Source organism: Dysidea avara, chromosome 5, assembly GCF_963678975.1.
Source record: "Dysidea avara chromosome 5, odDysAvar1.4, whole genome shotgun sequence".
Lineage (NCBI taxonomy): Eukaryota > Metazoa > Porifera > Demospongiae > Dictyoceratida > Dysideidae > Dysidea > Dysidea avara.
The window spans coordinates 38139413-38167056 of NC_089276.1; the positions used below are offsets into that span (position 1 = coordinate 38139413).

The 27644-nt window shown below is 37.4% G+C and overlaps 3 protein-coding genes across 3 annotated transcripts in view; 1 reads left to right on the plus strand and 2 right to left on the minus strand.

Moving 5' to 3' along the window:
* The window catches only part of LOC136255307 (uncharacterized), a 14546-nt gene extending 5880 nt beyond the window's left edge, over positions 1 to 8666 (plus strand). The window contains exons 9-14 of the mRNA XM_066048035.1: positions 522 to 677; positions 1202 to 1258; positions 1467 to 1571; positions 2121 to 2158; positions 3581 to 3662; positions 8464 to 8666. Of these exons, the coding sequence (XP_065904107.1) occupies positions 522 to 677; positions 1202 to 1258; positions 1467 to 1571; positions 2121 to 2158; positions 3581 to 3662; positions 8464 to 8541 (516 nt within the window). The 3' untranslated portion in view covers positions 8542 to 8666. The remainder of the gene's footprint in view (positions 1 to 521; positions 678 to 1201; positions 1259 to 1466; positions 1572 to 2120; positions 2159 to 3580; positions 3663 to 8463) is intronic.
* Positions 8667 to 14987: 6321 nt separating this feature from the next.
* Positions 14988 to 16261, minus strand: LOC136255663 (fibrinogen-like protein A). Its single transcript, XM_066048479.1, has 2 exons — positions 16126 to 16261; positions 14988 to 15941 (listed from the first exon to the last, which is right to left on the minus strand). The coding sequence occupies exon 2, from the start codon at positions 15928 to 15930 to the stop codon at positions 15130 to 15132; it is 801 nt and encodes a 266-aa protein (XP_065904551.1). The 5' UTR covers positions 15931 to 15941; positions 16126 to 16261; the 3' UTR covers positions 14988 to 15129.
* Positions 16262 to 17737: 1476 nt separating this feature from the next.
* On the minus strand, positions 17738 to 27388 carry LOC136256066 (hydroxymethylglutaryl-CoA synthase 1-like). Its single transcript, XM_066048990.1, has 6 exons — positions 26900 to 27388; positions 26722 to 26847; positions 25739 to 25852; positions 22239 to 22449; positions 18651 to 18821; positions 17738 to 18272 (listed from the first exon to the last, which is right to left on the minus strand). Exons 1-6 carry the CDS (start codon positions 27342 to 27344, stop codon positions 17849 to 17851), a joined length of 1491 nt encoding a protein of 496 aa, XP_065905062.1. The 5' UTR covers positions 27345 to 27388; the 3' UTR covers positions 17738 to 17848.
* Between the last annotated feature and the right edge of the window lie 256 nt (positions 27389 to 27644).

The following is a 27644-nucleotide window of genomic DNA, read 5'->3' on the forward strand; positions in this document are numbered from 1 at the left end:
ATGGGTTTTCACTCTGCCAGTCAAGTATAAATTAATGGCTTACACAGAGAGCCAGGTCCTACTTAATGCATTATTAAATGTTACCATGGCACCTTCAACAGCTATCCTTGTTATGATGCGTTGAGCTGGATTCTCAAAATCATTTAATAACTCATGGATGCAATTGCACACAATCTTGAAATTTGGCACACTGCTTGACCTGCTAACAGTATTTCAAAATCTTTTTGTACGAATATCCGACATAATATTTACAGCCAATCAAAATTTTCACCATACATTTCCTATGGGGAAGCCATGAAATACAGTGTCTATTACAACCCTTTCCCGAACTTGTAATGGAGCCGAACAGTATGTGTCTGTTGTTGACACCTTTGCTATCACCATAAATCATCTGGTTGGCTGAAATGTTTACTCTCTTGAGAAAAAATCCACTTTAATTTTTAGCTGTTTTTCAGGATCCAGCTCAACTTGTACATACTATAGCACACTAATTCCATAAATAATATTTATTCCTTGTTTAGGGCACTCATTTTGTGAGGATGTGCTCAGTTAGGGAAATACCCCTGGTGTTTCTACAGAACACACCCCCTGACAACGAGTTTCTATCATCACATGGCAATGATGGTCTCACAGTTAAGGCACGTGCTCAAATGATGGCCGCAGTGGCTTGTAGCAAGGTATGATGGTTTAAGATAAAACCTCAATGATGTTAGTCACAACATTACAACAGTATACACCACCAAACATAGCACCAAGTGTTAGGGCTGTTTATTGGCTAAGAAAACAGAGAAGGTTTGTAAGGTCCCTAGGACGTATATGGCATTGGTGTACAATTTGTCCTTTAGATTATGTCAAGGTGTCCTAAGTCAGTTTGTCGGAATACTTTGGGACCTTTAGTACACAAGTATAGGTGTCTAGGTATCCACCTTTTGAATATTCTTTTTTATGGACATGTTTTTGCTTTTTGTACCAGTTGTGTATGCCATTACATTCAGTGCTATCGCTAGAGACCTTTTGTGACTCTCAATGTCTGTTTTGCTAATAGAAAATGTTAGCCAACCTAATGGATTTTTGGTTGGCTAATTGGTTTGGAAATGGATGATATTAGATGGCTTCTAGTGCTATTAAGATATCATTCCCCTTCATGGATGTATTGACCTCTTATGGTGATCTTATAATATGCAGCTTGTCTTGTTGCTAGGTGCCCAAACTGACTGTGATCTTAGGAGGATCATATGGACCTAGTAGTTATGCCATGGTAACTGTCTCTGTGTGTGTTAGTCCTGTTGTGTGTGTGTGTGTTGGGGGGGGGTCAGTTAATGTACTAAGGGATACTTTGGAACCTTAACTACATTAACAGTAAATTATGCTTGATTAACAATTCCTTATCAGAAGTCTATGCACTGCTCTAAATAATAAGGATACACTCTAAATGAGAGGTAGGTAACTGCTTGTCTTCTCCCCAGTGTGGTCCAGCTCTCCAACCCAACTTCATCTTCAGCTGGCCTCATGCCAGAGTAGCCATCAACACCCCTAGAAATGTGACTACTGCTATGAGCCAACAGACAGAGGTAGGGTTGCTACATGTTGATATTGTATTAGAGATAGACAACGTCAGCCAAAGCTGTTTTTCACCTGTACCCTGACGAAACATACGGCTGGATCATTGGTAGAAGTGCTTAATATTGTATCATTAACTATTAATGGACACTGAACCTGTAACTTTGAGAGAATCATGTACAGTAGACCCTCGGTTGTCTGTATCCTCATTTACAAAATGAGAAATGGCTGTTTTATTAGAGAATTTTTGAACATAGGTATATGTTCCTTAGAGTATTTCAACAGAGCTCTGTATATATTATCTGAACAATTCACTTATCTGAATACTTTTATCATTGCCTGAAAACAAGGGGGTTCGGATAACCGATGGTCTACTGTAGTTAGCTTATGATGTTTAAGTCAAGGTTTCAGGCTACTCAAGTTACAGTAGTGGGTTTGTACGAAACAAGTGTTTCTGTAAGTATTCCTGTTTTACATATATCTGTACCAAGTATTATGTCATGTAGAAATGACATATATGTGTTTATAATTTTGAATGTACAACTGACCTTATCCTACAGGTCTACCAGTGTGACAATATGGAACACATTACAGAGAGGTTAGTTGGCAATGACTCCTTTACCCAGTAACACACTATCACTCACTCATGACACAATTTCTCAGACATGTGTGGGGCAGGGTCAATTGCTGGTGTCGTCTCTTCAAGCACTCGCAAAATGTCTTAAACATAAGAACAAATGCTTCAGAAAAATGCCTTATTCATTGTTGAGTTATGCTTGGCTGAAGGCAGTCAGTAGAAAATACAGTTAAATAGGATTTTTTTAAATTCCATAGAAACTTGTTGGAAGGGTTGGGGTCACTCTGAAGGCATTTTTGTGCTTGACTATGCCTAACCAATACTGCCAAGTTGTTATGAAGGAAATTTGAGGCTGGTTTTTTAGGGTGATATTTTTGGGCAAGAAAGTCCAAAACTTCCATGATCCCTAATATACAGTACGGTAATGCTTTCCAGGATTGTAAGCAGAAGTTGTGGTTATAGGTATCCGTGTTTCGAATGTTTCACCTCATTTCACTATAGAATATGGTCCAGAATCATTACTCTAAACAGAAAATGTTATTGTATCAATAATTGGAGTGCATAGCAAAAGGAATCACGAATCAACATACCTATTTTCAAAATGGTCTGTTGCTTTGCCTAGATGACACATGTACCAAAGGGATATTCAGTGAGTTTGGTCTAAAACATACCAAAAAGTGACACTATCTGGAATAATACAAAAATACTCCTAAAGCTTGTAATATAGCCTGAAAATGGTCTACTTTTAAGCTTCACTGGTTATCTAGGGGTGTTCTAATGCAGCTGTACACTTAGATACGGGTAACATGGCTCTGAGAATGATATTAGAATACTGGCTACTTCTATACTCTGGTAATGTAATACATTCGTAAAAATAAATTACTGTATGAAGCAGTCTGCCATGCTCGGAAGTAGAGAAGGTGAAACACAAAGGGATTTACCACCCACTGTGTAAATTTTATATAAAATTATCACATGTGCAACTCCCGTTTCCAATTCTGGTAAGTATTATTATATCTATGGTAAAACGAACACTTCTTACATACCAAATTTAAAGTAGTAACAACCTACCTATGGAAGAAGACAACAGTAAGAATTTCTTATAAGCTCCTTTTAGGAGCACCTGGCCCCATAGTAACCACTTCAATGGGAGCACATTCTGCACTACACAGCCAATTACTACGTATATTGACAGAACAGAGTAGTCTTGTCCTCAGCCTCCTACACACTAAATCATGTTGCATGGCTGCTACTTTTAGAAATTAATATATTACTTATTACTCGTTACTGCCACTACGATGAAACATGTTGCAGTTATATATTACTTCAGTTTAAAAGTAACTAGTAATATGTTATATTACATATTATAAAAGTGATGCGTTACACCCAACACTGTGTGTGATCAAGTGTACATGAACAGTTATATGATGGTGTTGTTGCTAGGTTACAGCTGGAGGAAGAGGCATATAACACAAGTCAATATTGTTATGATGATGGAGTAATATTACCTCATAATACCAGAGAGGTGAGCTGACTGACTAACTGGCTGGCTAGCTGGTCGACTGACTGACTGTCCAGCCTTTGAAATGAGTCAGTCTTTTTATGTTATACAAGTATAAGGAATTAGGTGACTAGGGATCATAGAAAAAAGTTGGGAAACAAGGGAGGTCGCCTACACCTGCAGATATACTAGTGAACATTGATCCCTAATTCAGTCTATACCCATGACTAAATTAGGGATTAAATGTCCACTATTTTTAACATCCAATTAAAATACTCACTAAAAGTGTGTGACATCCATGTCGCTCAAAAGTATTCATCGTGAACGAAATGGTATGGATACTCACGAGTGAATTGGGTGCCACACACTGTAATTAACAAGTTTTTAATCGCTTGCACTCTCACAAGATGACGTTGCATTTGAGCGGTACCATAATAACATAATGTTTAACCACTTCCCTTAAGATATCAATATTACTGCAAGTGCATCAGAGTCACGTTAGTGTGTAATTGTATATGCTGTCAATTGTGTTGGGTGGAATCCAACAGAATGCAAGCACAGTGTCTATCAATTATCATTGATTACATCAAAAGTCCTTTGTTTTACAGTTGTAGCAAATCTGAGATCATGTTAAGTTGCTTGCAGTAGTGCCCCTGTGGTGCCTGTGCCCCTGTGGTGCCTGTGCCCCTGTGGTGCCTGTGCCCCTGTGGTGCCTGTGCCCCTGTGGTGCCTGTGCCCCTGTGGTGCCTGTGCCCCTGTGGTGCCTGTGCCCCTGTGGTGCCTGTGCCCCTGTGGTGCCTGTGCCCCTGTGGTGCCTGTGCCCCTGTGGTGCCTGTGCCCCTGTGGTGCCTGTGCCCCTGTGGTGCCTGTGCCCCTGTGGTGCCTGTGCCCCTGTGGTGCCTGTGCCCCTGTGGTGCCTGTGCCCCTGTGGTGCCTGTGCCCCTGTGGTGCCTGTGCTACTATTGTTGCATCGTATCATTTAAACTGTGTAGCTGGTGTGATGGATTCGCTTTCACAGACAAATAACATTCCAATAAGAATTGACACTACATTTTGTACATGTAATGGTACATTACAATCGTGTTTATTATTCAATACATGATCTCTATGTGCTTGATAGTACTCAGAAGGCAATTAATTCTTGATGCAGTGTAATGCACCTTGCTTAGCATGCAGATTGGCCATAATAACAAAATGTAGTAATACTCTGCTTTTCCACACTATTATAGTTTACGTGACTATAATACACAACACACTATCAGTCATACAAATAGTCTCAGTTGGTTACTGAATATAAATCTCCAATCGATCAATCATAGGAGATCCATTGTAAAATGAATTGGATATACATATTCTAGCTTCTATGTCACTTGTGGTATCTCCACCCAAGTCATGCATTGGGTAGGGTTGTCACAGCACCTGCTAGCAATACAGCCTGATCCATCCCACAATGGGTCTTTGAAGTAATACACATCACTAACATAAGAACTAATGGCTCCTGACTCACAGTAATAGCTAGCTCCCACAAATGGGGAAGTGGCCATTCTTCCACCAACACCACATGGGCAATTACAGCAACTCGATGGTGTACTATCATATAGCCCAATGGCATATGTCCATATGTACTGGTGAGGGTTATTGTAGTTGATCGATAGTCCTTCAACATAATAGCTTTCTATTGTTACTTCAGGATTGTCAGGTCCGAAGTAAGGGGTAAAGGCAAAGCTAACTCTCCTCTTGCTCTACCACACACCCTCTGGTAACTTGTTCCATTAGTGGAGAAGTTGACAAAAGAGCAGCTAAAATGGTCGTCACTGACCACACAACAAAAACTAATGTCAGAGTAAGTGTCTTTACGCCATCCATTGGGGCAATCACCTCCTGCAGCAATATCAACATTTACAGTTCTTCTCCATCCTCCACCCATACCTGCACATGTGGGGATAAAGCCAGAAGCAATTTCTGTCATGTTACAATATGTCCACTGGTTGTCATTGATATGATAGTATCCTGACTTGTCACCAGTTTCAGGATTACCATTGTAAATACTCAAACAAGATGATCCAGTATAATTCATCCCACAATACACCCTGTTGGGACCATAGTAGAATTGGGAGGTATTTAGGTTTTATTAATTAATAAAGGTATTTTTCAAACACCGAAGTGGTTTTCTAAATACACCAAATACCAAATTTGATGTAGTAATTAATTTTTGGTGGTTTAGTGGTGACCATATGTACGTGAAGTCAAGCCCCACACAAACATATTTACACTGTGGACAAGCACAGAGCTATGAGTGCACGTTGAAGTATTCACAATGGTTTTTACTTTTTGGGATATTTCAAAATTTGTGGCACAATATTATTATCGTTGTTTCATTTGTTTCTTTTAAAACAAAGTGGGTATAAGTACAAATCAATAGCTTACCCTTGTTTAAAAGTTATTTACTTATACCGAGGTATTTAGTGATACCGAGGTATTTTTCCTAATACCGTACCATTCTTCAAAAATGCAATACCGCCCTAGTGATGCACCGATACCACTTTTTCACTACTGATCCGATACCAATACATTTGAGGCCAGAAATGGCTGATACTGATCTGATACCAATTACTTTGCCCCATAGGCATTTCTCACGAGAAACAGCTAGTGATTTAGCTTACTAAACTCATTTGTTAATCCCATCAACTGCAGTTTGCTGGTTTTGTAGCTATCAATTGCGCGAAGATAAGTTTATGGCTTCAATGAATCTTATTTCATGGCTTATTTCAGTTTCCACTGTACTAATAATGCTAGTGGCTGGCTTCTTTTAAAGAATTCATGGCTTATAACAGCTTTTGCTCAACTCCCGTTCAATGCGCTATGTATGCCACCATCTTGATAAGTAATTAAATGATGTCATTTAAAGTATTGGTTGGTATCGGGAATTTTTAGCTTTACCGATACAAGTCCAATACCGCCAAAATAGGGCCGATACCGATACTAGTATTGGTATCGGTGCATCACTATACCGCCCATCCCTATCCACCTGGCTGGTCATGACTCTCTGGGTTCATGTTATAGATCTCCTCACAAGACCTAGCAGGGAAGAAGGGAAACTGGAAGTGATACTCTTCACACTGGTCAGTAGCCATCACCACTTCCTTAGTAAGGACCACTGTTATAATGTAACATTTTCAGAAGACAAAGCAAATACACAAAAGTTGCTGTAATCCAAACTTGTATTTTATATTGTATTGTAGTTACCACCCAGTTCCATTTTTCTGTTCTATTGTCTACCACATCAATGGTATCAGTGATGACACACCCATATGTTGTGGGTTATGATGACCAGGGTAGTGGTCTAGTGAAGTGTATCTTGTCCTGTGGTTTTGGTGTTTATGGTAATGATTATACAATAGATGACTGGAGAAATTCCCCATCCACGACAGAACATGACTATTTAGTGTGTGAATTGTCCTTTAAGTTGAGTAGCTGAGTTATACAGTTTCATTGTAGTAGTCTCCTTTACATGATGTAAGTAGAGTTAAGTATGAGAGGAATATACTGCAATGCAAAAATGATTCTGATAAGGCGCATCCTTCTTCACTTTCCTAAAGCCGAGTATAAAACAACTGCACACAAACTGGTACAACAACACCTACCATTCTGTGAGTGAGTGAAGTTCCTACAGCACCCATAAAATTATTCAACCGGTAATGCTGCGGTCAGAGACATACCTACTAGTAAGGAGTTGAACAGAATTAGTGAAAAGACAAGCGTAACAAAAATTAGAAAGGTTGCATCTGAATAGGTGTAAAGGAGTAAAAGCAATGAAACAAGGGAGATCATCAACACCTGCAGCTATACTAGTGGACATTTAATTCCTACTTGAATCGTATACAGAGTATAGACTAGGAATAGAATCCACTAGTGTAGCTACGAGTAAAGATGACTTCCCATGTTTCACTGCTTTTTATTTCTACAGTTCCTACTCAAATGCAAAATTTCTAATTTTTCCTTAACACTTGATTGTTTCCATTTTTTTGCAACATAATTTATGACTGTTGAACCAACGCATCAAAGGAAAGAACGGTGCCGGCCAGACTTTCTATAAAAATCAATTAAGTTAACACCCGCTATGACTATCAATTCTTTTGGAATACAGTGTGGCCATTCTACTTCATTTTCAACTTTGTTCCACCAGAGCACTACAAATGAAGACCAGTACAAGAAACACCTCTGCAATCAGTCCAATTACTATGGAAATACACAAACCCTGGCTATCAATACTGAGAAGTGAATTAGCCATTCAGCTTCACTATGTTCTACGCATTACACAACATTACAAACAAAGGGCAGCATGAGAAGTGCCTCTGCAATCGATTCAGTCATCACTGAAATTACAAATGATTCTCAAAACAGTATAGTTTGTTGTACTAAAGCCATTATGCATTATGGAAAATCAACACCTACATGGTAGTTGAAGAAAGAATGGGACACAAAAGAGAACAAAAAGGCACGTCGCAAACTGAAGCGATCCAAACAGTGTAGAAATCAAGCTTGTAGCATGAATGTTATGCTTGGCTGGAGGCAGACAGTCAAGTAATAGAAAATTCAGTTAAGTAGTAATTTTAAGAACTCCAAAGAAACTTGCTGGAAGGATTTGGAGTTGTCTCCTTTGAAGGCTTGGTTGCGCTTAACAAATACTGCAGCTGTTTTGATATTTTTGTGCAAGAAAACTCAAACCTCCCTGATCCCTACTATATAGTACTACTATACTGTATGGTGCTAATTCTCGAATTCTGTTGTTAGCTGTATTGTTATGATGTTCTCCATTCCACAGATTTTGTCATTTTGTCTGGAGGTGTGTCTAACCTACCCTAATGACAATACCACACAATTTGGTGTGACAAGGATGTAACAAAACCAGTTGAACAGGTTTATAAACATTTTCGTCAAACTTGTACATGAAGTTATTATTTGTATAATTACTGTAATCATAATTCATAAATACACAATTACACATAATTATGTAGAAAAATAAAACACTTGCTCACAAAGGGCACGATTTCTTTAATGGTGTCATCTCAGAGGGACTCCACTGTAACTTGTGATCGAATAGAGCATGTGTGGTGAATTTTGTAGTATAATTTTGTAGTATAATTTTCAACAACAGTTATGCAGGCCTTGAAATGATGTTCAACAACCAGACAATTTCCGGCAAATTGATCTCGAGCAACTAGAGTTTTGTATACCAGCCTACTTGTATTTGTCAGGTATGAAAGTCCAAAATGTTTTAAAACCTGTTGTCCAGTATTACCTTTGACTTGTGAGATACATGAAACTTCATTTTTAAAGTTTATAGTACCTGTTTTATCCTGTTGTACTTGACTAGAGACAATGTGTACATGATGTTATGACATTACTACACTACTATTAGTATGACTACATTTTGAGCACTGATAAACTCGTTATGTTTTGTAAGGATAAAATCTGTGTTGTACTAGCAGTTTGACAATACATTAAAAAAATATTATCGGAAGTCCTAGGTATGATGCAGTATTCTCAAAGCATATAATAGATAATTGTGTTGTTACAAAATCTACAGTTTCACAAGCTTAGCTGTTCCTTTGTCCTTGTATACACAGTAGATGTGCACTAGCAGTAATCATATCAAACAATGCCAAAAAGCATAGAAACTATTACACATGCTATCAGAAGTTATTATACAGGCCTACAATGTTCAGTAGATATACTAGAATGGCTAATCAGCCAACAAAGTAATAATAGTAGTCAAACAAGTTAGTAGATTGTCACTCAGTTGTACAGTTGAAAGGACATATCTCCATTTCTAGGGTTGTACCATCTGCCAGTTTAAAGACCCATACTCAGCAAAATTGTATGGAATGTTGGGTTGATGTTCCAACAGGAATGGTGCCACCATCCTCCGCTGCCTTTATCTCTGCCTATACCTGCTGCATAGTTACTATTCTATTTGTCATTGTTGTTATCATATGTGCTAAACTTTTGGCTATTATGACGTTGAAGAGAAGAGAATGGGTTAGAGGGAGCGATACCAGTAAATCCACCGGTTAGTGGGTATTCTTCACCAGCGCTTCCTACACTGAACTGATTGTAGTGGAGGTCTTGTTGGGAAATTCAAAATCCATTCTGAGCTCCCATTGCCCAGTTTTGGTAAGACAGTTAATGGCTTTAAAAGCCCATACCAGATTTCCCCCTCCAAATCCTCTCTCATCATCAGCCCATGGTCAGTTAAAATTCTCAGATCCATCTCTCCTCCTCTGTATCACCGTCCATCCTCCATTATCAGTGGTAGTATCACAGTACATACCAACTACTGTCAGTCTCCCACTACACCAGTTATTCATTTTGTACACACCACATGGGGACTGGTCAAATGGGTTCTCTTTGAAAACACAACAGTTATCAATCTGGAGATGGTAAGCCACAAAGATACTGGTATTTCACCGCATTCCTCTTTGCCTTTTTTGTCTTTTGAAGACAATTTGGAGTGGCAGTTATCCAAGTTGTGAATGGTGAGATGATGACAATGTATAGTGTTATCATTGTGACCAGAACTACGATAATTATAGTGAGTGATGAGATGAAGTAAGGGATGCCTTTATTGCATGCTACGCATACAGATAAATCTTTTAGTTTTGATTGTAATAAGCCAAGAGAAGCTATTTACACTACATGTATATATATATACCTTTTGCAACAGTAAATTCAGTAACTGGAGACAATAGTCAACACACTGGAGAACACTTAGTCACACTTTAACTTTATTGCTGTTGGTAGTAGTCCACATCCTGTTATGTGTTAGCTTAATGTGGTTGAACATTTTGAAATACTGCTAAGTTGATACGATGGTGTTTGTAGTAATAGACTTTATGTCCGAGTTCACACTATTGGTGATGGTATATTTCATGGTCATCTCTTTGTGCTGGTCTTCATCAACTACTTCCTTAGAAAACCAAAAGGAAATAAAAATTTGTTAAATAATTTTAATTGCATGGGAAGATCATAGTATTTTTCATGCAGCAAAGGGCAAAGTAGCAAAGAATGGTTATAATTGTGAAAACATGTAAGTATAACCAAACTAGGATAGACAAGCCCAGAAATGTAAGAGTTACCTCAGCCTGTCTGGGGCCTTTTGGCAGGATGCAGTACCTATACCATGCACACATCATGGACTTACTGTGCTGTCTTCCTTTGTGTCCCATTTCTCTTTGCTGACAACTCAAGGTGTTGATTCATGGTAATGCTCAATGGCTTTCCTACATTTGTAGTGTAGTGACGGGATTTGATTGCAGAAGCACTTCTCTTGCTGTTGCTTTGTTTGTAATTTTGTGTAGTGGGATGGACATATACAGTAACTAACAATGAAGTGTAATAGTCACTTTACTTTCCAGCAATTGATAATGATAGTTACATGGGGCATGCGTTCAAATGAAAACAGCAAGTCTGGCGTCAGTCTTTCCTTTGACTTGGTATGTCCAATATCACTAGTCATTATGTTGCAATAATAATAATAGACTTAGTACATTGAATTAGAGATTAAATGTTCCCTAGTATATCTTCAAGTGTAGGTGACCTCTTTTGTTTCACTACTTTATTTCTATGATCCCTAATAATCAAACTAAAATTCCTAGTTTTTTCTTGTATTTGTTTATCCGTCACATGTCCTGACTGTCAAAGCAACTGAATCACAAAGTTGCCATTCCAGTTCAGCTCCACCTTGTAGCTACAGCATTACAATCAAAGAACAGTACGAAAAAACTTCTGTAATCAATCCATGAAAACTGAAGCACAATGTGCTACCCACAACTCAACAGCTTAGAGGTAAAAGAATATACGGCACAAAGAAGGGGGTCAAAGGTAAGTACATGATAAAAGCATTGTTGCTGCTGCACATGGTTGGTGAAAAAGACATGTTTCAGGTCAAAGCAGCAAAGAATTTCAAGCCTGTAGCCTTATCCGTAGTCTAGTTATACTGGCTGAAGAGATCAGTTCAGTCAGATGGTGGAAAAAGTCAGTTAAGCCTTGGTTTCCCAAATATTATTACTTTAACCAAACAATTACACTACTTGCTTAATGCTAATAACTTCTGTATACTTGCAGGTGTTATCACAATTTTTTTTAGCAGCACTTCTCTACATAATTATGCACCATTGATATCAATGGGATGGTCATTGAATAATCTAATTAGATTTGTGATGTAATTAAAGTTGCATAATGGGTAAATCAATGTGTAAAAATTTATTGCAATAGATGCACACTGTTTATTTAGAGTTTTGCTAGAAAGCTATACCATTTAGGCACAAGCAGAAAAAAATTGAGGAGATAATATTTTGTATGATGGTTTTACAATGAAAATACTGTCATGACATAGATGCGGGAAAATATAAGAATATACATAGACGGCTTGTTACAATAGATTATCATAAGGAATTCTGTATTTCTAAATAACATACAATGGAACCTCCCTTATCCGGACAGCCCAAATTGGTCATGTGGCTTGTAGTTTATTGACCATAATGAAGTTTGGTTTAGATGAAAGCACAAGGAGGGAGCCTATAGGTTGCTGTTTACCTGTTTTGTGGCTTGTTTATTCTACTAATAATAATAACTACCACTTGGTTGCTAAGTGATAATGGATTTTTACAGTCCAGGGGAGTGACCATGAATGTTCTGTAGTGACTTCCCCTCTGGCTCACTAAACTGCATAGCACTAGCTGATAGTAATAACAACATTTATGTTAGTCATTTTACTAATAGCTTAATACCATGTTATTTCTGAGATATGGACAGTAGTATGTACCAGACCGCCCAGATAAGAGATGTTCCACTGTACATGTTATAGTTGTTTAGATACCATCAAACACTCACGACAACTCTGGTAGGTATAGAAACCTTGGATAACTACATAAACAAGACAGCTAGCTTGTAGAAAACAAAGACTATGCATTCAAACCAGGCCAACAGAGATTGGGAAAATACTGCAATTGTAAAAAGGAAACTCTAAAGAAATATTGAAGAGCTCACAACAATTTGTACTGAAAATGACTGAGCCTGCAAATCCTGTAGTAAGCAATTCTGGTCTTGCATTAAAAGCCAATGCAATGACCAAATTGGTATCCATACTAGATGAAAGAATTGTTGATGATGACCTAGTAAAACAGAATTCAATAACTACTTTGACTCAGTTTTTACGCAGGAAGATGACAGTCCTCTTCCCCATTTGCCTGATATAAACTACCCAATCATTGACCCTATCAAAGTATCTGCTGAGGAGTAATTTCACTTTTAGAAAGTCTAAATTCTTGTGAAGCCTGTGGTCCAGATATTCAGAAAGTAGTTGCTGACTTGGCTCCATCACTGACTTTATTACATCAAGCATCAATTAATCAGGGAAGAGTCTGATCACTTATTCTTGTGCAGTGGTGTGCTTTGGAGAAGGGGCCATGGAGCTATGCATGCATGAAAACACCTTTTTTTTTCTTGCTAATATACCCATGGTGTGGTGTGCTGGCTTTATTTTCTGCAAATGTTTTACCACCAGGTAGTGAAGCAAAATAATATTATTATTGTCATCAACTTAAAGTTGTTGATGAGGTTGTAAGTATAGCAGCACCACATACATAGAACAGGACAGTTCTCTGTTTTGTCAGCCTCCCTCACATCACTAGCAGCAAAGTAGAACTCCAATCTCTCAGCTTGGAGTTCCAGTCTTCTACAGCAGGGTTGAACTCTTGCAGGCGGCTATATATGTGTGGCTGTAGTTTATCCTCATCACCAATATGTCATAACTTGACAATAACTTTAAGATTATACATAGCAGCATAATTCACACACACACACACGCACGCACGCACACACGCACACACACAGAGTCATAAAACCACAGGTACAGAACAGTAGGTAAACAAAATAACAAGTACAAGGACACTTAATTACAAAACCAAAGAAGGAAAAAAAGGTTACACAAATATAATTAAGTATAAGAACATACGAATAAGATGAAATAGAGCTATAGTCTGTGCAAATAATGCATCTAATCACTAAAGAATGTGTCTGTCACAATATTGTATTGTAGTTACGCATTTTCCTGTTCTATTGTCCACTACATCAGTCATGACACACCCATATGTTGTGGGTTATGGTGACCAGTGTAGTGACTAGTCAGTTTATATTTCATCTTGTGGTTTTGGTGTTTGAAGTAATAATTATACAATGAATCATTGGGGAATTCCCATCCATGGCAGAACTGTAATTATACACCGTCACACAGAGACCACCTTTCAGTAGGTATGTAGATTGGCCATATGCATCATTTTTAAACTACAGTTCCACTGCATAGCTTGCTCTTACATGTTGTTGTAGGTACAGTTGAATAAATTAATTCTAATAGTACACCCTCCCTTTCCTGTTTATGTACATAATTTATATAGTTTGACAATTTCAGTTTTCATTTCCATTTTCTGTTTGTACATGTAACCACAGACTAGATGATTTATATACAACAAAAGTTGACAAATTGCAAATCTCACCTTATGTATGGACTAATGGCTATATGTGATTTTAATTCAATACTGTGGCTTTGAGTTCAGTAAATACTGTTGCTTCACTTGCTTATTGCTGTGATCCTTACATAGCATTTAAAATTTCCATTTGTTTGTTCGTCATAATATTGTGAAGTGTGAGCATATATCATAGTTCATTGTAAACATGACTGTGATACTACTCTTTCTTATGATGTGTTGTGGTGATGTTCTCCATTCTACAGATTTTGTCATTTTGTCTGGAGGCATACCCTAATGACAATACCACTCAATTTTATGTGACAAGAATGTAACAAAAACCAGTTGAACAGGTTTATAAACATGTTTATCGACTTGTACATGAAGTTCACCTGCATTATTACATACAATTATAATTCATACATATTATGGGATATGCTGGTGTATAAGATACCTGTTTACAAAAGGCAGAATAAATTCTTAAAGGAGTGTTGCTGTAACATATAATCACCTCTAACAAATGTGGTGACTTTTATAGAAATAATGACAGTCATAATGCGATGTACGATGGTGGTATTCTCAAAGCAGCCATTCAAATATTTTACCATAATATACACAAATATTCAGTTTATAGACTCTAAAGGAACAACTGCACTTGCAAGAAGTACAGTTGTGTCCAGAATTGAACCAGAGCCAGAATTGTTTAGACAGCAAGTAATGTGGAAATCATGTAGTCCCAAATACCAAATTTATGTTTACTTATATGTGTGGCTATATATAGCACATGCATCTTTCCTTTTACATGCTCAATAGAACAATGACCTTGAATGTACTTGTCCACACCAAATAAATTGTAAAAATACTGTCAATAAGCACAAAAACTATTACAGCAGTTACTATGACCTATGTTGTTTAGTATACGCACTAGAACTAGTCATCTAATGATAGTGGACAACAAAAGAGTGTCACTCAGTTGCACAGTTGAGAGGACGTATCTTCATTTCTAACCAACTCGGGTTGAACCATTTGCGGGAAAGGTATAGACACCCATACTGAGCAGGATTGTATGGAATGTTGAAGTTGACATGCCAGCAGTCATTGTGCCACCATCCTCCACTGCCTTTAACTCTGCCTACACCTACTGCACAGTTTCTACTCCATTTGTCATTGTCATTATCATATGTGCTAAACTTTTGGCCATTGTGACCACCAGTAGAGAATGGGTCAGTAGAAGTGATACCAGTAAACCCACCAATGGTTAGTGGGTATTCTTCACTAGCACTTCCTACTCTAAATTGGTTGTAGTGAAGATATGATCTGGTCTTGTCGGGTAATTCAAAATCTACTCTTAGCTCCCATTGGCCAGTTTTGGTAAGACAGTTAATGGCTTTAAGCCCGTACCAAAATTCCCTGCTCAGGTTTCCAAATCCTCTCTCATAGTCAGCCCATGATCGGTTAAAATTCTCAGATCCATCTTTCCTCCTCTGTATCACCGTCCATCCTCCATTATCAGTGGTAGTGTCACAGTACATACCAACTACTGTCAGTCTCCCACTACACCAGTTATTCATTTTGTACACACCACATGGGGACTGGTCAAATGGGTTCTCTTTGAAAATGCAACAATTTTCTGGAGATGGTAAGCCACAAGGATACTGATATTTCACTGCATTCCTCTTTGCCTCTTTTATCTTTTGAAGACAATTGGAAGTAGCAGTTATCCCAGTTGTGAATAGTGAGATGATGACAATGTATAGTACTATCATTGTGACCAGAACTACGATAATTATAGAAAATGATTAGATGAAATTAGATGTGCCTTACACGTTACATAAGATAAATCTGTAAGAGTGTTTGTATTGTAATAAGCCAAGAAAGTAATTATACCATACATTTATGAGTTCCTATACATACAGTACTAAGATATTTACACTACAAGTGTATACATATAATAATTATACCTTTTTTGTTGATACAATAGTAAGTTCAGTAACTGTGAACAAACAACACACTGGAGAACACTCAGTCACACTTTAGCTTTATTGCTGTTGGTAGTAGTCCACATCCTGTTATGTGTTAGCTTAATGTGGTTGACCTTGTCACATATTGAAAGTTGTGGAGTAATTCAAACATTTAGGAGACACAATGAAATACTGCTAAGTTGATGTAGTAATAGACTTCAATGACTAACTTTACCTTATTGGTGATGATACATTAAGATCAGTTCTTTGTACAGGTCTTCAGTGACTACTTTCCTTAGAAAACCTCATTATTCTCCAAGAAATTTAAAAATTAGTTTAAGAACGATAATTGCATATGATGCATGAATGTGGTAGGTTCTGTAGCCTGCCAAAAAGCACCTGATGGGCTGAAGTGATAAAGCCCATAGCCTTAGTCTCCAGGCAAGTAGTTAGTCGGTAAAAATTCCACAGCATGAATAAAAAATAATTATCGTAGCAACTTATTGGAAGCATTTTCACTTTGGGCTTGCTCAACAATTCTGCTAAGAGTATTGTGAGAGTAGTTTGTGGTCAATTAATGTTTGTTACAATATGCAAACATTCATGTTCTGTAGCTATGGTTACTGACTAGCAAAAACAACCACTAGCTATCGAACTATGGTACAGTAACACTATAGTTTGAATAACGAAACAATCATGGATATTTAGTATTCCAAGTACCCTCTAGTGTTAACAATCAAATACTCTACATGTATAGTTACTATACTTATATAATGTACCTTCACAAGTTTTAAAGTAGCTAATATATATGATCCACACACTGTAATACCAATGTAAATATCGTTAACAAATGAAGTGTAATAAATCAAACTGTACAGTATTCATGATAATATTATTGTTATGTGAGCTGATAAATAATAATAATAATAATGTGATTTTAATGAATTTTCTCCAGTACCAGTTGTATAGACTATATATTCAAATACCCGTAGTCCTTCATGAACATCTGAATATTTGTTTCTGTCCTATTGTGATGTATAGTGTTTTGTAGAGTTATGTCTGTTTCTATTCTTTGTGATGTATAGTTTATGATTACTGATCAATTGTATAAGTTGCTTTCTTAGATCACAATGGAAATTACAATTATTTTAGAACTGTACCATAGTAGCATTAAAGTATTGTTATGAAGTTGCACAGAAAATACACAATGTAGGTTGGTAGAGAATTTAAACCAGCAAACTCAAGTGCTATATACAAGATCTAGCCACAAGCGGTAATTTTAAGAACATTACTTGATGTGTTTATTGTACTTTATGGTTATCATTTTGGTCATTTACACACAATTACATAATACCAGCTCTATATATTTAGTCCTTCCATAGTGATATCATTGTATTCAGTTATAGCTAGTGTATCATATAGAGTAGCAACACTATTTTTTGCAAAGTTAATAGTCTATACTGTTTAAAGGCTTTTAGGCACCTTTTCTGAAGTCAACTTCACAAGAGCATAGACTGTTTTGTGGCCTAATATTAATCACCACAAAGCTACAAGTTCAGTCCACATATAACTTACTCTTACAACAATATCACTTGATTAGAATATAACAGAACCAGTTGAACAGGTTTATAAACATCTTCATCAGCTTATAAAAAACGTTTATAATTACTATACATTCACGCAATTCATATAATTATAAATTAATACAAAATATAATTATTATCTAGTGTCCATTCCCTACACCGTTACTGATTGGGTTAACCAGTCGTATTGGAGCTACTAATGGTACTTTACGGTTAACTTCTGAAGGTACAGCATGACGTTCATATGTACGTCTGTGAGCGTCGTCAACATTAGTGAGATAAAAGGTCCCGGGGAACAGATCCTGGTGTCCACTTTTAGGCTTGTATGGTGCCTTCAACTGAGCATGTTCTCTTAGTGAGAGAGTTGCTTCAAACTCTGCTGGACTGTAGCATTTGCGGGTCTCCAATGTGTGCAGCAAACTCGAGGCTCCACGTACGAGAGCTGTTAGTGATGAGTCTGGTGATTTGTCTGTGTCAAACTTTAAAGAGAACATCGACGAGGCTAATCCTGAGCCATAGGAGAACAATACAATCCTAGTACCAGCTAGATCATCAACTGTCTTCCTATAGTGTAATATAAGTCAGTGTAACAACACATCTCCCTATAGGATACAGTGTAATAACACATCTCCCTATAGGATACAGTGTAATAACACATCTCCCTATAGGATACAGTGTAATAACACATCTCCCTATAGGATACAGTGTAATAACACATCTCCCTATAGGATACAGTGTAATAACACGTCTCCCTATAGGATACAGTGTAATAACACATCTCCCTATAGGATACAGTGTAACAACACATCTCCCTATAGGATACAGTGTAATAACACGTCTCCCTATAGGATACAGTGTAATAACACATCTCCCTATAGGATACAGTGTAATAACACATCTCCCTATAGGATACAGTGTAATAACACATCTCCCTATACTTACTGTGCTAATAGAGACACTACTCCGCCATAAACAGATGCAGTGTACATGTTGCCATTTTGCTGAGCCACCAATATTGTGGGGACGACCCTCTTCTCATAAACTGGTCCTGATGCCTTCAGAAATGTTTTCTCTGTTTCCTTGTCGAAGTACGTGTCCGTCATTTTCTTATCTCTACAGGAACAATATCATACAGTTGTATCAGTGTGCCTATGCTCCTGGCAGTATCATAGAAGGGTTTTCACGTTCCCATGAAAGAATACTAATCAAAAAACCAGCTTCACAATACCTTCATGGCACCTTAGCAATAATACATTAGGTATAACCAAGCCCAAAAGTGTCTTTAGTGTGACTCAAAACTCTTCTAATAAGTTGCTATAAAGGTTTAAATTTTTTTTACTGAGTGGAATTATCTACTAACTGACTGACTTACTTATGCCTTCAGACAAGCATAACTCAATAACGGCTAATTTTTGCTGTTACATGTTGCTTCAGCCCAGAAGGTGCCTTTTGGCATACTGCAGCATGTACTACAGTAAATCACCACTTTTTGCTGATAGCACGTGGTGATTTACTGTAGTAAATCTGTTGATAGCTTTGTGGCATAAGAATAAAACGAAAATTGTCCATAACTTTTGTACCACACCTTCAACAACTGAAGCAAGCAGATCAGTTAAGGCTGTACTGATACCACATTTTACAGCCGATGCCGACATCTGATACTTATTGTCTATTTCTGATACAGGTTTCCTAATAAACCGATATTAAATATTCAGCCGATACTTAATAATTGTAACTGATATGTATCATTGTGAGATTTAGCATAATAAGATTACATAGCATAATCACTATGGCTGTGTTGAATTTACTAAAATTCATTGTTCACAAAGTGTTATTATCAAACATTGTCTGTTTTTGGTCAGTATAATGTCAGAGTAATATCATACAACAAAAATGTATGACCAAAAAAGTGGTATAAAACATCCTCAAAAACGAAAAAAAAGAGCACATAGCCACTTGGAGAATTGAACCCAGGGCAACCCACAGTGTAGTCCAGGATCTTACCACTTGTCTATGAAGTCACTTGTGCAAGATGTGAGCTTTTAATAGTACTTATCGTACTTTTACTAGTATTTACACTACTCCACTGAAGTATCTGTACTATAGACTTGCAATTGACCGATACCGATACTCGTAATATCGGAACAGCCCTAGTGTGTATTGTTGTAAACACGTAGAATCATACACCGGACACCTTGATGTAGTTGTCACTAATAGTGAATTGGAAAAGTTAACAAACAAGTGTAAGGAAAAATTAGGTATTTCACATGCTAGTAGGACAGTAAAAAATGCTTAAACAAGGATGATCATCACCTGAACTACAAATTTAACCCCTACTTTAGCCATGCTGGGTTTATTGGCTAAAACACTACTTCAGGTGATGGTACCCTTGTTTTGTTGTAATGATTCCAACTAGCTCGCTAATTTTCCCTTACACTTGTCAACAACCAGTCTGTAGTGTATCTGACAAGGTGTACACAGTCCAACCTGCTCTAATAAGGTCACCTGTGTAAACACTAGCCTACTTGAAACCCAAAAGTACCACTTGTGTACAGAGTGACCTGCCACCTGCTTAATAAGGTTAGGAAATTTTGGTCTAAAGGTGGCTGGAATAGATGAGTTTTACTGGATTTGTGATTAAAGTCATAAGGTAACAAGCAGTGTTGGGAAAGTTACTTTCTACAAGTAACTAGTTACATATTACATATTACTTGCAACTGAATTACCGTATAATGGGTATTTTTCAAATGGCTAAATTTTCGAAAAATATCAACTTGCCGAATAAATATTTTCGAAAATGTCACAATGTGTGGTGCGCCGCCTTCCTAAATTGAGATGGACCGCACCATGTCGCTCCAAGCCAGCGTTGTTCGCTATTGCTACTAAGTCTGTAAGTGGAGCTCTCCCTTCATAATGCTTTCTGTGCGATGGATTTGGGCACATCATGTGTAGGTGAGACGATCTGGACCCAAGAAGAGAAGCTTTTCATGTGGAAATTAATGATCTCGTCCACTCGCCGCCACAGCCGTAATCTGCTGTGCCTACTAGCTAGAAACATACTGTGGGCAAAGAAACATAAAAAGGGCTACTGTCGATTGCAGAATTCTTGAAAAAAGTATGCCGTACCGCGAATGTTTCCGTAAGGCTCCTTGTGATTAAATTTTATTGGCCTTGCCACGGATTCAGCAGCAGTTGAACCACACTATTCTTTTTCCTCAGTCCGGCTGATCCGGCATCACTACAAATAGTTTTCCAGCCCACGGAATGTTTATGGCACAGGAAGAAAAATTTCAACAATTCTGCAATCGACTGTATTGATTGCAGCGTATACCCGCGTATCCATCCAAAGTGGTGATACTGGTAGCCTTGCGTGACCAGATTGCTTTTTCTCAAGCACGGTAGCTACTCGTATTAGTCGCGTACTACTCAGCTTTAATTTTGTAACTAGCTAGCTATTTTCGAAAACAGTTGGCAGTTTTTGAAATTTTCGTAAATAAAGCCATTCAAAAATTACACATTATACGGTATTTAGTTACAGTTACATATTATCCGTAAAATAAAGTAACTATAATAATATTACATATTATATTACTTTGTGTCCACAGCTTTAAGCTGTCACGTGTGAAACTACCACCTTATCACATGACATGATTGTGTTGTTGGACAATGTGCAAATCTTGGTTATATAAGTAAGAAGCTGGTGAATAAGCTTCATTCAGTAGGCTTCATTACTTCGTTGTGGCTAGGCATTAGCATTACTCAGTGTATTATTAATGAGATTAGTAACTTTGTTACTTGTAGTAATAATGTTACGTAATGTTAGATTCGTTACGTAACTATATTACTTAGGTAACGCATTACATTTGTAAGTAAAGTAACTTGCCTGTTTTTATAGCATATTTCGTTTTATTACTTAGTTACCACAAAAGTAATAATATTACATAACGCATTACATAAGTAACGTGTTACTCCCAACACTGGTAACAAGTAATGGCTATAACTAACAAAAAGGGGCTACGTGTACTGTAGTTAGGTACACGGTGCTGGGGTTAACTATATACAGTGGCCAATTGTACAGTGTTATATCATGAGAGCACAGTGTTCACTACAGTATCAGTTTTATCTTGTTACTGACAAACATATGAATGTTTTATTAGAGTACTTGACTGCTCTATTGGAGTATATATCAGTTCAAAGAGCACTGCTTACATACTGTGGTAAAACAAACTAGACGTTGTATTGCCCTAGATGCTCCATGTTGGATCTACCTATTGTAAGTTAAGAGACATCTTACAAGGTACTGTTTGTGGGATGGATCAGTAACAATATTACATATGGATGCTACATGCCCAGCAATTCTGCCAAGCAATTGTGTTGAAATTGACTAAGACTTTGAATTCAGTTTGTTGTAAAAATACACCAATTTTGTCATAGAATGTTTGCACCAAAATTGATTGTTGTTTGGTGAAATGCTCTTATCATAAAATGACCAATTATTACAGCATTGATTTATACCATATAGACACATACTTGTAGGCATCTAATCCATTCCATAGTGATGGTGTTTTTGACTTGGTAAAATCTCCAGTCACATAATCATTGAGCATTAGCCGGGCGAATCCTTTCTGTACCAGTTTACACAATGGAGAGTGGAAAGCATACCAGTCAGCTTCTTCTATTGTGAAGGGACGATCTGTTGTTCTCTTGTTAAACTCTTGTTTGTATCTCTCATAACAGGTGTCTAGAGGAAAGAAGAAGCTGGTAGAGTACTGAATACATTACATATAAGTACGCGTTGATCTGAACTGTCAAAATATTTAATAGCTCATGGATGGAATTACACAAGTTCTTAAAATTTGGCTCATTTGTAGTACTGCTCAAGAAATGCATGACAAATCCAGAATTTCACCAAATGATATTTCTTTTCAGAAAAAAAATATACTTTTCTTTGTTAGTTGTTTTCTCAGGACTCACCTCAACTTGTACATACTATAGTAAATTTAGACAGCATTGTTTAAGTATTTTAGGTATGTTTCGTGAGATTCATTCGTGTAACACTGGTATTTCCTTCTAAGTACACTGTGCAGCATTTCACAGCCACACAATATATCGAAAGCCCCAAAAGGTACATTGTGATGGACAAATTGAGGACACAATAGCCAGTGATGATCAAGAAGAGGCTCTCACACCAGAAAAAACTTGTAATGTTCATAGGAGTGAGGATACTTACACTGGAAGGGAAGCAAAAAACATGGTGAACGGTTCAGATTTTGCTCTAACTTAAAGATGTCTGACAGTAGTTTACAGGGAAAGAACTGAGCAATGTGTATATAAATGCCACCCAAATGTTGTGTGTTGTACCAGTTTTCAACATACCAAGGATCACACTGGTACAGCAGTATATTATGGGTTAACAGTTATATTCAAATATGGCATTGCTGTCAGTGCCATTGGATCACAGTAAGCAGCTTTATCTTGAGATGCTAACCCGCTATGTTGGCTGATTTGTTTCCAGTGCATAGCTGATGACATTAGTGCAATTGATACAAATAGGTACAATACACTAATCTTTGTTTTCCTTCAGTATCTTAAAGAGGTAGTGCGGCACTAGCAAAGACTTTTAACTTCGATGATTACACCAAGCTAGTGAAATAATTATCAATTTGCAAAAAATGTTGCAGATAGCAATATTATTACTGGTTTATGACATGAGTTGTGGATTGCTTTCAATGACTAATACATTACCATTGGTACTGCATGGTGGTGTATAACCAGTACAGCTGCCTATCACTACAGTTTTGTATGAATAGGTAAGTGTTAACAAGCGTAAGATTGTTACATAGCTAATATGTAGCAGTGAGACTATCAAGTTTAAGCTGATTCAACTTTACTGCAGGCCACACTACAGTACATGTGAATTCCAGTCATGCTAAAGTGGTATGAAAGGAAAGTAGTGTATACAGGTAGTCCCACAATATATAACCTCATGACTATCCAATAGCTATCTAGCATTAGCTACTATAGATTCCCAGCAGCACTCATATACCTAGCTTTCCTTTACCCTCTCTGGTACACTGGTTCCTGTATACAATTATAACTACCATCAAAGTTTGGGAAACAGCATACTAGTTGAACGACTCTTTCTTCATTGCTCCAGGTATGCCATTTGCTATAAGGAAAATATTTTCTGTTGTTGCTATCCAAACCCTTTCACTGCTAAATTTCCTAGGGGACCATACAGTCCACTGTGCTATACTAGCTTCACTGTACACTAAACTACCATACCTCTAATATAATTTTTAACAGTAAGAATAGAAAGCCTCAATTAGATTGTTTCATTTAAAAATCACTAAGTACTTACAAGACAAAAAAGTCGCAAAATATGGTAAAAGCAGCTTTAATAAGTCTTTGGCTGGTTTCTTCTAAATTTATCCCAAATCTCATATCACGCATGCACTCATACCAAGTGAGTCACGTTATATTTCTGGAAAAAAAAAACAGCTGACTGTTGTCCTTAGTCTATCTACAACAATCCAGTGGACTTCAAAACGTGATTACTAGTAGTAGAGTGTCAATAATGTGATACAACTATGAAACTTTCTACAAAATTACAATCCTCATGACATTTGATATAGTACATTTGACCTTTGGTGACCTTTACAGCCATTTTTGTATTAAAAACTCAAACATTTTTTGCCAGAAGTCAAATTCAGTTATTGTTTCTTAGGACAACGCCTTTAATTTGAAACTGTGTCTTACCAGTGTAAAATAATGGCTTCAGGGAAATAAAGACAAAAATAATGAATTTTCAATGCAAAATAGCTGTAAAGGTATCAAAGTACATCTGTGGTGGCAGAATATCATAAAGTGTGGAATTTTTGTGTAGAATGTTACATAATTCTATCACAAAATGTGCCACTCTACTATAGCTAGTATAACTACTGTAACTTAGATATAGTTACAAGTGACAGAACTAGATATAATATTAGCTAATTCTTTACAAAAGTAACTACTCTCTTGGGATGTATATATGGTAGTGTCAGGTTTTCTATAAAAAGTATTTTTATACTGGGGTCAATGGAAGCACAAGTTGTGGTTAGCAGAAGCATGACTTGTGGTTAGCAAAAGCACTATTGGCATATTTTGGTTAGATAAACAAAGGACATAATGCAACTACACTTAATGGACACTACTAGATGCTAGTACAGTAGTTAATGTATGCTAATGGACCCTAATGAACAAATTAGCAAATAGTAAATGCTATCAGCTAGGTAATAATAGTACACATTATCTAATGTGTTCTTTGACTCTAAGACTTGTCTCATGACCTTTTCACAACAAGGTGAATTCCAATAGTGGATTTGTTGTCCTGCTTCATAAAAGGTATAATATAGCCATGTTTTCTTTCTAGTTACTCTACCATAATGCATAACTGCAACTCAAGTTCTATACACTTGAAATCATCAAACCTTGCAAGCACACCACAACAGGCTTATTATTATTAGATTGCAGACTTACTGGTAACAGGATAGAGTCAAGACACCAACACTGCCTATGAATCCCTTTGCTGGTGTAATTCAAGGATCCATATTAAAGTGGAATCCAGTCCTTTAGATTTTTGTGGGGAGTTAAGAGGGCTTGCAGTATGGGACCATCAATGAGAATCGATCAACATTCATATTCCATTAGGATACCATCAAGTGGAAAGTGTTCACAGTTCCACAGCAAAGTTCAGGTAGAACTTGAAGCATGGTGTGCCTTTGTTGGAAGGGATATTTAGCTTGATATTGAGTGGTTGTGAGGTGCTGTATTGTTGTGGAATTACCAGTACAATTATCTCACCCACATAATTATGATATCTCTGTCAAATTGATCATTTTATAATATAGTTTATACGTTGAGCTATTTCCACTTAGGAATGGGGAGATGTTTACACCACATAGCAAAATGTCATTGGTGTACACACAAACACACACATTCTAGACACATACACACTTACACACATGTACTACACATACACACACACTCACCCATAGCAGACAGGTAACATTGTAGTGACAGTTTACCATGCACTACGGGGTACTCTGAGCACAAGTCCGGCTTGTAGAAATCATAAACATGTTCCATGTGAATACTGCGTAGACCTGTGTAGAATGTAGAGGAATGTGATGTAATAACATACTATGGTCTTGTATTGTGAAGAACCCTCTAAACAGTTTCATAATCAGGACACTTGTCAATGGTCCCATTTGTATTACATTTAGGCCCTGAAATCAAGACACCTCACTAATAAGAATACCTTGTTACAAACTTAAAATTGTGGTTGCCTATATGAATAATGACATCAGGATTGATCCCAATTGGGCATGGAAAAATATTTAATATCACACTATTAGCTTGTACCATAATTATTATGTAAAATTGTACAGCCATAAGACATTGAGTTGTTGTGTCTTGTGTGCAATGAACACCTTGCATAGTGAAGTACAAGGCTTCTAGTAGAGCCATCAAGTAATATTGTGCTTGCTGTGAAGCAATAGCTAATAATTATATCTTCCACTATGCTTTGGCAATTAAGTGGGTATAACTATTAGCAAGAGTTTCTGCAGTGGTACTACATTTCATGTCCATAGTTTCAGTTTCAGTTTCACGGATACTGGAATTTATAGAAAAATACCTTTGTTACTCCATGGCCATAAAAATTAATAAGCTACGTATGTCATTATGTAAGTTCTTTCCTTCTCTTCCAGCCAACTTTCTACTCAAAATATTACCATCAGAATTATAACTGAATGTGACAACATTGACTCTTTTTTCAGCTGAATTACAAACATTGTATGGAACTTGATATACCTGATTTTTGCAATTACAGTAGCTACATAGCTAAAAATGTTTTGCAATTGCATTGAATTCTTTGTCCTGAGCATATCTGCACAGCAACAACAGTGATAATAATAATTATAACTATGATAATTTTGTTTGGCAGCGTAAAGCACACAAATGACATTATTACCTTGTTCCATATACAGAGGAGCATTTGGACCAATCAACATGGCTATGGCTCCAGCCCCTCCAGTAGGCCTAGCATTGCCTTCAGCATATATGGCAATATCAGCTGCAATCACCACAGCAAAACGACCTGAGTTTAAAATAATGTAATGATTATAATGACGTCATTGTGAGCTGCTTACCATCCCAGGCGCTACTCTCCACCCAAGCGACAGAGTTAAACAACGCCTGTGTCCCGCCATAGCAAGCGTTCCTAGTCTCCAGCCCGTCCACGTTCGTGTTGCCATGCTGTGCGAACAGTTGCATCAAGAAGGTCTTCACCGACTTGGACTTGTCTATCACGGTCTCCGTGCCCACCTCCAACCGGCCAATATCTTTGTACGATACCTTGTTCTTCTCCATAAGAGCTTGCAGCACGGTCATGCTCAGCGAGTTCACGTCTTCGTTGTCCCCACAAAATCCCATGGTCTGTTGGCCCAGCCCAATAGTGTATTTACCAGGTACCCCATCGTGAACCTCCAGATCAGCTTGTTTAATACAACTGCTAGGAACATAGGCCTCGATGGCAATTATCCCAACTCGTTCAGGCCATTTTCCAGCAGCAATTGATGGTATGGTCGCAGACATCGTTGTGTAATTTTGTTGATTATAGTCTCGTATGTGGTCAGACCATTTATCGCCTCCTCTTTTATGCTCTTTTTGTGATTTTGTGCTTTTGTTTCTGACCTTTGTGACGTCATTTACGCAACAAAAAGAAAAGAGGAGGCGGGACCAATGATGTCACACATAACAAAGGTGAAAGTGCAGCAGCAGCCAGCACCACCAGCACCAGCACCACCATCACCAGCACCACCAACACCACCATCCCCACCACCACCACCAGCAAGCACCAGAAAGCAGCAGTAGCAAGCAAGCAGTAGCAGCTAG